The sequence below is a fragment of the Solanum verrucosum genome, unplaced genomic scaffold (assembly GCF_900185275.1).
Source record: "Solanum verrucosum unplaced genomic scaffold, falcon-dt-bn FXZP01000049.1, whole genome shotgun sequence".
Taxonomy (NCBI): Eukaryota; Viridiplantae; Streptophyta; class Magnoliopsida; order Solanales; family Solanaceae; genus Solanum; species Solanum verrucosum.
In genome coordinates this window covers 3,884,745-3,896,516 of record NW_026020221.1, presented here as the reverse complement: position 1 = coordinate 3,896,516, position 11,772 = coordinate 3,884,745, and the positions used below count along the sequence as shown (strand labels likewise).

The following is an 11,772-nucleotide window of genomic DNA, read 5'->3' as shown; positions in this document are numbered from 1 at the left end:
TTAAAGTGTTGTCAAAAAAGAAAAAGGGTTATGCTTTTTAAAATAGACTAAAAAGAAAAAGGGTAATTCTTTTTAAAATAAACTAAAAAGAAAAATAGGTCATTCTTTTCAAAACAGAGATTAAATAATTAAACATATACTTCTACAAATATGAACATACACACGTAAACCAAAATTTGCAATATATTTAATGAACTCCATTACCTTTTATAAACATGTATGACGAATTTTCTAGTCATAAATATTAGATAAGACTTATTTGCCCAATTGAACTTATGCCTTTGTACTTGAGCGACATTGCTTATTATGCTTTATTTTACCTTATAATACGAAAATATAAGCTTAAGCTGAGCAATTTTTATTTTTTTTTGTATTCTCGATATCAAAGGTTAGTCACCTTTTTATTACCTAAAAGTGCTGAATGATTATTTACTACTCAGCAGAAGAAATAATTATGGAGAAGAAAATACCATTTCTTTTTTTCTTATGTGTAGAAGTGATCGTCATACATAAGAAATGAACATTGCTTACATTATAAGAAATGAAACATATTCTCTTGGTATTATTTCTTTTGGACACTACAAATATTTGGTAATTTTAGAAGCCAGAAAGGCCACTTAAGAACTCCCTTGCAAGACAAGATCCAATGATCTACAATACCAAGTGCAGAATTAAGTAAAACCATCATTTTTTGGTCTAAATTGAATTAAACTCGTCGAGAAAAAAAAATTCCTTCCATCCAAACAAAAGAAACAAACCGGGAAACGTAGAGCAGTTGTGATGCATACTGCAAGTTTAGTCCTGGTACTTCATCTCGGACATCTTGAACCCAGGCATGTCAAAAGAGGCTGAGAATTTCTCGACATCAACCTTAAGTTCTTCAATTTCCTTGTTGTTAACAAGACCCTTGTTGAAGTCCTTCAAAAGCTTTCCGAACTCCTTCTGGATGTTCAAGGTGATTGTAACAGCCCTGTGGAGGAACTCGGCGATCTGCTCAAAGTCCTTCTCAACCAATCCCCTTGATGTCATGGCAGGAGTACCTACCGAATAGGAACTTCGGTTAGTTAATTCATGGAAATAAACATTTAGGAAATAATGATAGCTGAAGAACGCCCTTTTCACGGTGTATGAGTGCATGACTCAAATGTAAAATTGGCATAAAAGATTGTACAAGTAGAAACACAAAATTGCCAAAGTAAATTTAAGGTGGGAGTTCATTTTGTCTCTTTCCATGTTGTTTAACCAATCGGATCTAAAAGAAGTTCAAAGAAATAGGTGCATAAAAAAATATCCAAAGTTTCTCAGCTCTTACCAATACGAACACCTCCTGGGGCCAAAGCACTGCTGTCTCCAAAAACAGCATTCTTGTTAACAGTGATGTTGCAAAGGTCACAAAGCTTCTCAACCTTGTTACCTGCAGAGAGACAAAATGGTTAATTTGTATCAATCACTATTAAATACTTAGAAGACCTTTCCAGATAGTCGAGAATAGAAAGAACTTTTACCAGTCAAACCAAGAGGTCTAAGATCCCAAAGGACAAGATGGTTCTCAGTCCCACCAGTTACAAGCTTGTATCCTTTGCTCATCAGGTAGTCACCAAGAGCAACTGCATTGGCCTTCACTTGCTTAGCATACACCTTGAATCCAGGAGTCGCAGCCTGTTTCAGGGCAACAGCAAGAGCGCCAATTTGGTGGTTGTGGGGACCACCCTGGAGAGACGGGAAAACAGCAAAGTTGATCTTGTCTTCAAACTCATAAACTGCATTTTCAGGCTGGCCCTTCTTTGGTGGCTTAGGGCCCTTGCGGTAGAAAATCATACCAGCCCTTGGACCCCTCAAACTCTTGTGTGTGGTGGTAGTGACCAAGTCACAATATTCAAAGGGATTCGCTGCTTCCTGTGTCCAGAAATAATGAAATTCAGCCCAATAGAATACAACACATCATTTCCAAGAGTAACATAAATAAGTATTCACATGGTCACCAAGACTAGTATCAATTCACCACAGAGTTATGACATCCAATGACAAGGACATCTTGATAGAATTGAATTCTTGAAAACATGGATAGGGACAGGCACAGGCACATGCACTTTTCCCTCCTATATCACATTCAGCTTGTATAACTACAAGTTGAAGCGTAATTTGAGAAATTTGACCTCATTCCACTTCGATCTGATTAGTTATAACATATAATAAGACCAAGATTGCAGCATTTACAGAAAATGAAATGACAAATAAAAAATTTGACTGTAGACTAATGGTGACATATTTCCTCAACTTGAAGACAAAGGATCCAATTTTTGTTCAAATTTCTTAGATCCGCAAAATATCAGTAATACACTAACAAAAAAGAACATATATCAATATTTCCGTAAATGAAAGCAGAGGCTTGAAGCCAACAAGAAGACCAAGTAAAGTTGCCCCAATTAGGAATACACATACCTGACATCACAGAGAGTGATCTCGGATTGCATCAACTAAAATGGATGCTAAGGATTCACAGCTGATTTATTTATGTCGCTTGTTCTTAGATATTTAGTACTATCAGATTGTTTCTTTCGCTTCGTTTATCTTATTATTTTGTCGTTGTTACCGTCTGTTATTACTGCTCTTTTATCAGCTCTCATTGAACCGAGGTGTCTATCGGCAACAACTTCCCTATCCTCACAAGGTAGGGTAAGATCTGCGTACACACTACCCTCCCCTAACCCCCACCTGTGGATTGTGGATTTTTACTGTGTTTGTTGCTATTCTTGTTGCTAATGATTCACATCAAATTCAAGTGGTCTCAGAATTATTATATCGAGTCTAAATCAATGCCTCACTGATCCACATTAATCCTCACAATGCTCATGTAAAGAGAACAATGAACCACTATCTCAACCAATTCTAATTCCCACATCATAATCTTTTCCTCACTCAGATCCTACATATTAAAGAAAAGATCTTTAAAACTTTCACATGAAACTACCCCAAAGAATGTAATTAATCAAAAACGAAAACATGGATCCCGAAGCACTCAATCAATTCTCAGCTCCCACATCATAATCTCAAATCCACCTTTTGCCAGCTTACGGGCACCTCAACTAATTCCACGGGATACCCATCACCTCCCACCAGCAACAGGTATCAGACAACTGAGATTTGAACTCTCAGATCCACTTGTTGAAGAAAAGATCTTCAAAATTTTCACATGCAATTATCCCAATGGGTAATTTATCAAACAGAACACATGGATCACAGAGCAAGGCATTCAGATCTATAATACATTAAGGCAATTCACACAAGCTCTAAATCAAATGCAGATCTACAAATCAAAGAGATTCAAAATCCTCATGCAGATCCAAAAAAATGTTAAATCATAAGTACAGAGCAGAATTTTTTTCACCTGAGCAGCAACAAGACCACTAATGTGAGCCATATCACAAAGCAAAAGAGCCCCACATTTGTCAGCAACCTCTCTGAACCTCTTGTAATCCCAATCTCTTGGGTAAGCACTTCCTCCACAGATAATCAATTTTGGCCTAAAATCCAAAGCCTTCTCTTCCAACTTATCGTAATCAATATACCCATTTGTCGAATTCACCTTATAAGGCAAACTCTCGAAGTAAATCGAAGTAGCAGAGATCTTCTTCCCACCAGATGTATAATACCCATGTGTCAAATGACCACCAGAAGGCAAATCCAATCCCATAATCCTATCATGTGGGTTCAAAACAGCAGTATAAGCAGCAAAATTAGCAGGGCTACCAGAATAAGGCTGAACATTAACACCCCATTTGGTTGGATCAAGATGAAAAGCTTCAAGAGCTCGACTTCTTGTCAGATTCTCAATTTGATCAATGTATTCATTACCACCGTAGTAACGGTTCCCGGGTATACCCTCTGAGTATTTGTTGGTTAAAGCACTGCCAAGAGCTTCAATTACAGCAAAAGAAGTGAAATTTTCTGAAGCAATAAGCTCAATGCCGCGACATTGACGGCGTTTTTCCTTCTCAATGAGATCATGGATCTCAGGATCGACAGTTGAAAGGGGTTCATTACCCCAAACTGCAACTGGATCCATTGAAGAAAATTGAAGGAAAATTGAGAGAAAATGGAGAAGAAAGAGAGAAATGTAGAGAGTTTTAAGGGTCGAGGACAAAGAGAAAGGGAAGTGAAAGGGGAATATATAAAGAGGTGAGAGGATGAACTAATGGCCAATAATGCCCCTCACTCACCTCCAACCTTTCCTATCCGCGTTGGGTCCGACTAAATTTGAATCTACGTAGTGAACCGTCCGTTTTTTCGGGACAACACTTTAAATATTCATATTTCGTATTTACGTCAAATTTATATTTATACACATAATATATGCATATTAATTTATTTGGAATTGAATTTGACTAAATTTGAATTTACGTGTTGGAAGTTACGTTTTTGGGACGACACTTTTAATATGAGTATTTCGTGTTTACATCAAATTAAAAATTTATATTTATATACATAATATATGCGTATTAATTTATTGAGGATTGAGTTTGACGAAATTTGAATTTACATATTGATCATTTCTGGAATGACACTTTCAATATGAGTATCTCGTATTTATGTCATAATTTTTTCTTATATAATTTTTTTATATTTATATATATATACATAATATACATGTATTAGTTTATTCCAATTGGATCCGACTAAATTTTAATATTTATTGAAAGGTTCATTTTTGGAATGACACTTTCTATATGAGTATTTTGTATTTTTAATATAATGTATTTATTCGTATTAGCTTTGATTAAATTTGAATTTAAATATTAAAGGGTTTAATTTTGAGATGACATTTCCAATATGAATATCTCGTATATACATTGAATTATGTAATTTATTATAATATAAAAAGGTTTATATTCATACGCGTATTAATTTGATATAAATATTTGATGCGGATAATTATATCAGTATCTCGTAATTATGCCGAATTATGTAATTTATTATAATGTAAAAGTTTTATATTCATACACGTGATATACGCGTATTAATTTAATGTAAATATTTGATCCGGATAATTATTTACTCTTTTCTTTTTTATAATTTTCTTCTTCTTTTTATGATTTTTTTTTTGTTGCATTTGTTGGTGAAATTGATGTTGGGGTTGGTGAGTAAAAAGACAACAAGGAAAGTGAGTAGTGTTAGGTAGTAGAATGCTTTTTGTCAATGGAGGGATGTACTACTACTTATATTGGAATTTTATTATTATTATTTTGTGATAAAAGATTAATTGCATATATTAACATAACAAAAATTACTTATGTTGGAAATTATATCATGACAATGAGGAAAAATAGTTTTACATGATGGTTATTTTTTTAGAATTTATTTACTTTTGAAGAGTAGCTTTTTGTAAATAAATAATTAGTCAATCTAAAAAGTAACTTGACTAAACATGCTAATTGAAGTTTTTTTTTTGGTACGTTGAACATTTTTAAGTATATATTTCAAAATTTTAAAAATTAATTATATCGTACAAGTTTGATTTAATATCACATATTTTGAACTAACTATTTTTTTTCTTTTGCATGTTTATGCCACTTAATCAAGGTATGCATCCAAACATCACAATTATAAAAGAAAAAATGTTCAAATATGTCATCGAAATTTGAGAAAAAATTCATTTATGTCATTTTCGTTTGAAAAAAGGCTCATTCATGTTATTATTTGTAAAGTAAATTTTTTTTTATACGTGGTCAATTATGATTCAGCCACGTCATTAATTAAATAATTTTTTAAAAGAATAAAGGCTCAAATATGTCATCAAACTTTGAAAAAAACTCATCTATGTCATCCGTTAAAAAATTGGCTCATCTATAAATGAACCTTTTTTCTAAACGAAATGGCATAGATGAGGCCATAAATAAATTTTTTCTCAAAGTTCGATAGATATTTAAATCTTTTTCAAAATAAAATAAAATTAAGTCCATTGTTTTTTATGAAATGGGAGTAACTTGCCCACGTTTGTGCATTTAAATCCAATTATCGACATTTTGAAAGTACATTCTTCTACTTTTTGTGACTTCAGCAGCACCGACACCCTGTCGACAGTCCAATTGCGGTGGTCTACAATTAATCAAGATCCAACTCTATAGATCTACTTTTAAAAAAAAGACATAATTGCCCCTACAAAATCGTCGTATTTTGACTTATCTATATCATTTTCGTTTGAGAAAAGGTTCATTTATATCAATAATTGTTAACTGAAATAGCATAAATGAGCTAAACTTTTAAATGAATGACTTAAATGAACATTTTTTTCAAAGTTTGATGGCATATTTGAGATTTTTTCCCTTTTAATTTTTTTTTTAATCAATAACGTGGTTGAATCATAATTGACCACTTGTAAAAAATGGTTTTGCAAAATCGAAACTTTTTTCAGTTAACAAATAATGACATGGATGAGCCTTTTTTTCAAATGAAAACGGCATAGATGAGTCAATTTTTTAACGGATGACGTAGATGAACATTTTCTCAAAGTTTGATGACATATTGGAGCCCTTTCCCTTTTAGAAATTATGTGATGGATATTATTTTTAATACATCAAATTAAATGATGTATATGAAATAATCACATCATAATTAATACAAATATAACTAATAACCAATATTACTAATAATACATCATATTCAATGATGTTCTTATACCCGACTAAACGACTTTTTAAATCCTTAAAACCATGAGAGAGATATGTTTCCACTACTCTCTCCATTCCGTTTTAATTGTCTACAATATTAAAAATAATTATCTTAAATTACTTATGATAAATTAATTACTACATTTTTTTTTTCATTTTTACTTCCACTTAATTCGTTTTTAAAAGTGCAAACAAATTTATAAAGTTATAAAAAGATTTTGATATTCCTCTCTAATCAAAATTATCTTGCATGATATTCACCCAATATAAATAATGCATAAAATAGTATGTGACTAATTTCATTTTCTTATTCCATTTTTGGATTTCCCATTTGGTAGGTGATGAACCAACAACAATTTTTTAAATTTTTTTTAAATTTTGTTAAGGTAAGACATTAATATGTATTTGTTAAAACGTTAATATCTCATACACCAACCGTATTTTACCACCATCCTTTTGAAAAATATTATAAAAATAGTATTTAAATTGAAGTCTTCACACACCACAAGAAAACGAAATTATTTTTATTATTATTTTTCAAGAAAGTTGGTTGATTTAAAAAATACAATGCTTTATTCACAACCACTACTACCTACTTTTTCAACTTCTTTTTGTTACCATTCGATATCTATATTAGACTTCGATTGAATTTAAATTAGCGTTTGAAAAATTTCATATTGAGAAAGGGAGGATAAAACGCTCTCTAACAAAATTAACTTTGTATCTAGGAGCACTCATACTCGAAACATTTGATTAAGAAAATATGAAAGAGTACTTAGCACTACTTTTTCTAACTTTTTTAATCATGGAGAAACTAGCAACTCTTTACTAAACCAGTTATGTTAATTAATTTGGTTCAAACATGTATTCTCATATATAGGGAATTAAGTTGGTGAGAGAAGAAAATAATATAAAATTAAGATATATATATATATACTAACTTTTAAGATAGAGTTAAAGCTCAAGTTTCATTTTTTAAAACATGCATTACAAATTTGTGAAAAAAGAATTTGGATGGTTGTTACACATTCATTTGTACTGTTAGTTTAAATATAATATTTGTTTTGATTGTTTTTTAAAATTTTATTGTATTATATAGTGTAATCGCATCGTTACCTTAATATTTTTTTCTCATTTTAACTTTACTTATTATTCAATAATTTTAATTTATCATTTACTCTACCTTTTTCATAGTAGTTGTACACTATACTCTACTTCAAATTATGAATGTGTGACATTACTAACACGAAGTACAATACAATCTGTCAAACTATTATATTCGTTAAAATGATAGAGTACAATACATAACAACCATCCAAACAAAGTGTTAAGTATACAATCTATGATGGAAATTAATGAACCAAAAAAAGTAGATCTTCAAAATCATTGAGGATTTATTGTAGTAATGAGAGAGGAAGGGAACTTCCGACTGGATTTCGCCGGAGACGGAAATCGGAGAAGAGACGATTTCCAAATTCAACCTTTTTTTAAAAATCAATTTATGTAAATTTTGGAGAAGGTTGAAATTTATAGCTTCAAATATGCAATTTGTTTTTCTAGCCACTTTTAAAATTTGGCTTATTTCCAAAAAGAATTGCAAATGTAGCCTCACATTTTAAATTTATGAAAACTCAGCAACATAACCCAGGGATGGAAGTGAAGATTGATGCATAAGTTATATTCAAGAGAAAAAGTTTCAAATATTTTGAGTCTATAATTCAAGGAGATGAAAAGATTGATGAGAATGTTGCATATTGTAATGGACAAAGTGGGTGAAATGGAAGCTTGCGTCTGAATTACGATGTGATAACAATGTGTTATTAAGACTTAAAGCTATTTTTTTTTGCAGAGAAGTGATTAGATCAACACTGTTGTATGGTAATGTTGGTCAGACAAGAGACTTCACGTTCAGAAGATGAATGGAGCGGAGATAAGGATGTTTAGATGGAATGTGGGTATACTAAGAGAGTTATGATTAAGAATGAAGTTATACGAGTTAAAGTGGAAATGACCTCAGTGGCCGACAAGATGAGGAAAATGAGATTGTGATTGTTCGTGCATGTGAAGAGAAGGTGCACAAATACATGATACATCAGTAAGGAGATGTGAAAGGTTGATTGTAGTGAGAGTTAAAAGAGGCAAAGTTAAGCTAAAAAGGAACTAAATAGGTGATTGTTGATTAGACAGGACATCATGATTTCAGCTTACTAAGTATATGACCCTAAATAAAAGGTATGGAAATAGAAGGTCAGTAAGATAATCAAATGTTACAACACTTTACATGGGAAAGGCAAGGAGCTAGCGCCGTATCCTTATTAGTAGTATCAGTTAGTTTCTTATTTTTCAATATGGATTAATATATGTTGTTCTATTTATTTTGTATCTTGTTATACACTAAATTTATTATTAATATTATTTAGATTTTTTATGCATATTTTTAATAGTTATTTGTACATACAGCTCTTAAGATATTAGTACTATTTGGAAAAAGTTAAAATCTAATTTAATATTTATTCATAAACTATCATTTAACATTTAAAATAACTTAACAAAATTACATAAATAGCTTAATAACTTCAACAAATTACCCAATTCTTTATGCACCAAAATTCAGAAATCAATTCAGTCCAAGAACTAGAAATGCCTTACAACCCAAGAAACTCTTCATTCGCGTTGTGGGTCTTGGCCAATTCTTCATTGTATCCGTCTTTTGGAAATTTTTAACAACATATCCAGTATAATTCTACAAGTCGGGTCCGAGGTCGAAATGCCTCACAAACTCTCTAAAAACTCGTTCAAATTATTATGTGAAGAACCTCCCACTTTCACAGATTCCATAGCCAAATCTCTATATTTCTTCACATTCCTTCTTATTTCATTTCCTTTCTCTCCATCTCCCATTAAAACTTCCAAACACCTCTTTAACTCTTCTCTTTTCACAATTCCTCCTTCTTCTTCTTCTACTCTTGCTCTCACTCCTGTTCCCCAAACCTCCTCCACCATCTTGATGTTCATCGTTTGATCGGCTAACTGTGGGACTCCAATCAGCGGTACGCCAGCTACTGTGCTTTCTAGAGTCGAATTCCATCCACAATGACTCACGAAACACCCAATTGACTTATGAAAAAGTACCTATAAGAATTACACGATTTTCTTATTAGTCCTTTCTAAACAAATAGTCCACTATTTTAAACATCAAATAGATTTGAGTTGAACTTCTCATCCTATAAAGGACAACTCGATGCACAAAGTATTAAACGTTCACGTAGGGTCTGGAGAGAGAAGGGTGCACTCAAAGGTTGTACGATAGACAATCTACCCTAATGCATTAAGGACCGCTTCTACAGCTCGAACATGTAACCTATAAATCACACGGAAATAACTTTATTGTTGCATCAGAACTCCCCTAACTTCTCGTTTGACATTATAACATATTTTTTTAAAAACTAAATTTTGATTCATTTTTAAACTTCGCACTCAATCAAACTATTACCATATGAATTCAAAGAGATAGGAAGAATTTAAACATTACCTCCATTTGTGAACACCAAGGAACAATCATCCCTTTTCCATTCAATCCATAAATTTCATCATTCTTTTTCTTGTCATCTTCTTTGCTAGATCTAATTACCCATAAAAATGGCATTTCACTTTCCATTAAACTCTGCAAAACCTCTTCCTTCTGCTCCTCTTTCACCATTGCTACGCTTCCAAATGCTACATAAACAACCGAACCTTCGGGTTTTGAATCCAGCCACTGGCAATAAGTTTCAGATTTCTCAAACAAATCGCATCCGAAAGACTTGTCTTCGAGTTCATTTCCATCGAGAAAAGCAGAAGGAATCAAAGGTCCAATTGAGCAGATCCCAATTTTATCGAGAATTTTCAAGGATTTCTCTTCTAATTTGTCAAAAGTGTTGATGAGAACACGAGGATTAGGGTCGTGTTCGAGGTTTTGTATGTGTTCTCTCATTACAGGGATCATGAAAGAAGAGTAAGGATCATTCTGCAGTAGAAAGGAAGGAATATCATCGCGCGAAAACAGGGGGAATTCTGGTAATTTGATTGGGAACGCGACCTCAACTTCGCTAGTAGAGCTGTAAACTCCATTGTTATTGATGCTAAACAAATGGTGATAAATCGCAAAAGCAGTAGCAGATTGAATAACTAGAAAAGCAGACGGCAAGTTAATCTCACGCGCCACCTCTGCAACCCACGCCCAGAGAAATGTGTAGACTAAGCAAGTAACTGGATGACCGTCGCCGGCAAGTTCATCGATAAGTTTTTTGAGATTTTCCGATCCCACGCGCTTTAACTGTTTCAAGTAATCACCGAAGTCCATTTTAGCTGCACCGTCGTCGTTTCCATCGGAGATAGAGGCGTAGAATAAACCGTCAATGGATGGAAGGTTGTTCAATTTGCGGAAGCCATTGACGGTGGTGACGAAGGTGCAGCGAGCACCGGCGCGTGAGAGGTTTTTAGCGAGCTGGAGAGTGGGATTTATATGGCCTTGGATGGGAAGAGAAATGATAACGAAATGATGCTGCTTCATTTGACTAATGTTTGAGAAAACAAACACGGCACTAATGGATATTTATGGGAAAGAATGGATTTATATAAAGGTGAGTTTTCATCGACTAGCTCGTTTACATTGTCGGCCTCAAGCCTGAAGAATGATTGTCGAAGCTCAATCGCAAAACAACTTTTCTAGTCATAAAAGTATGATCTTTGTCTATCTTATGATCTTCACAGAATTGTTATTGTTATTGTATATACATAACACTTATATTTAGTAATAAATTTCATTTAGATAAATTGACGTATAATCCGTGTCAATTAAGCACATCATCATATAAATAATAAAGTATTCATATTAGCCGTCTCTTATGCAAAGGGCTAGACACTTTCCACTCAATTTTTAAAAATGTTTTTGTGAATGTTTTTAAACATTTATTACATAGATAAGTTATTCTCACTTTTTTTTTAACTATACATGTTAGTGTCAATAAGCCTATAAAATCTTGAGCATGTTCCAATTGAGATTGATGTTAGTGATATACTATACAATTAAAAGTAAATGACATATCTTATATAGTTAATGTAT

The 11,772-nt window shown here is 32.6% G+C and overlaps 2 protein-coding genes across 2 annotated transcripts; both read right to left on the bottom strand.

Annotated features, from left to right (window-relative positions):
* Positions 1 to 545: 545 nt before the first annotated feature.
* LOC125831769 (serine hydroxymethyltransferase 4) lies at positions 546 to 4,172 on the bottom strand. Its single transcript, XM_049510964.1, has 4 exons — positions 3,389 to 4,172; positions 1,506 to 1,896; positions 1,313 to 1,414; positions 546 to 1,040 (listed from the first exon to the last, which is right to left on the bottom strand). Exons 1-4 carry the CDS (start codon positions 4,064 to 4,066, stop codon positions 796 to 798), a joined length of 1,416 nt encoding a protein of 471 aa, XP_049366921.1. The 5' UTR covers positions 4,067 to 4,172; the 3' UTR covers positions 546 to 795.
* A 5,253-nt stretch (positions 4,173 to 9,425) lies between these two features.
* LOC125831770 (phloretin 4'-O-glucosyltransferase-like) lies at positions 9,426 to 11,220 on the bottom strand. Its single transcript, XM_049510965.1, has 2 exons — positions 10,201 to 11,220; positions 9,426 to 9,800 (listed from the first exon to the last, which is right to left on the bottom strand). The coding sequence occupies exons 1-2, from the start codon at positions 11,218 to 11,220 to the stop codon at positions 9,441 to 9,443; spliced, it is 1,380 nt and encodes a 459-aa protein (XP_049366922.1). The 3' UTR covers positions 9,426 to 9,440.
* Between the last annotated feature and the right edge of the window lie 552 nt (positions 11,221 to 11,772).

Excerpts from the sequence above, each read along its gene's own strand:
- LOC125831769 (XM_049510964.1), bottom strand. The coding sequence starts at position 4,066 with ATGGATCCAGTTGCAGTTTGGGGTAATGAACCCCTTTCAACTGTCGAT. Across the intron at positions 1,897-3,388 it reads GTGGTCTTGTTGCTGCTCAG|GAAGCAGCGAATCCCTTTGA; the intron begins GTGAAAAAAATT and ends TTCTGGACACAG. Across the intron at positions 1,415-1,505 it reads TAGACCTCTTGGTTTGACTG|GTAACAAGGTTGAGAAGCTT; the intron begins GTAAAAGTTCTT and ends GTCTCTCTGCAG.
- LOC125831770 (XM_049510965.1), bottom strand. The coding sequence starts at position 11,220 with ATGAAGCAGCATCATTTCGTTATCATTTCTCTTCCCATCCAAGGCCAT. Across the intron at positions 9,801-10,200 it reads CTTGGTGTTCACAAATGGAG|GTACTTTTTCATAAGTCAAT; the intron begins GTAATGTTTAAA and ends TAATTCTTATAG.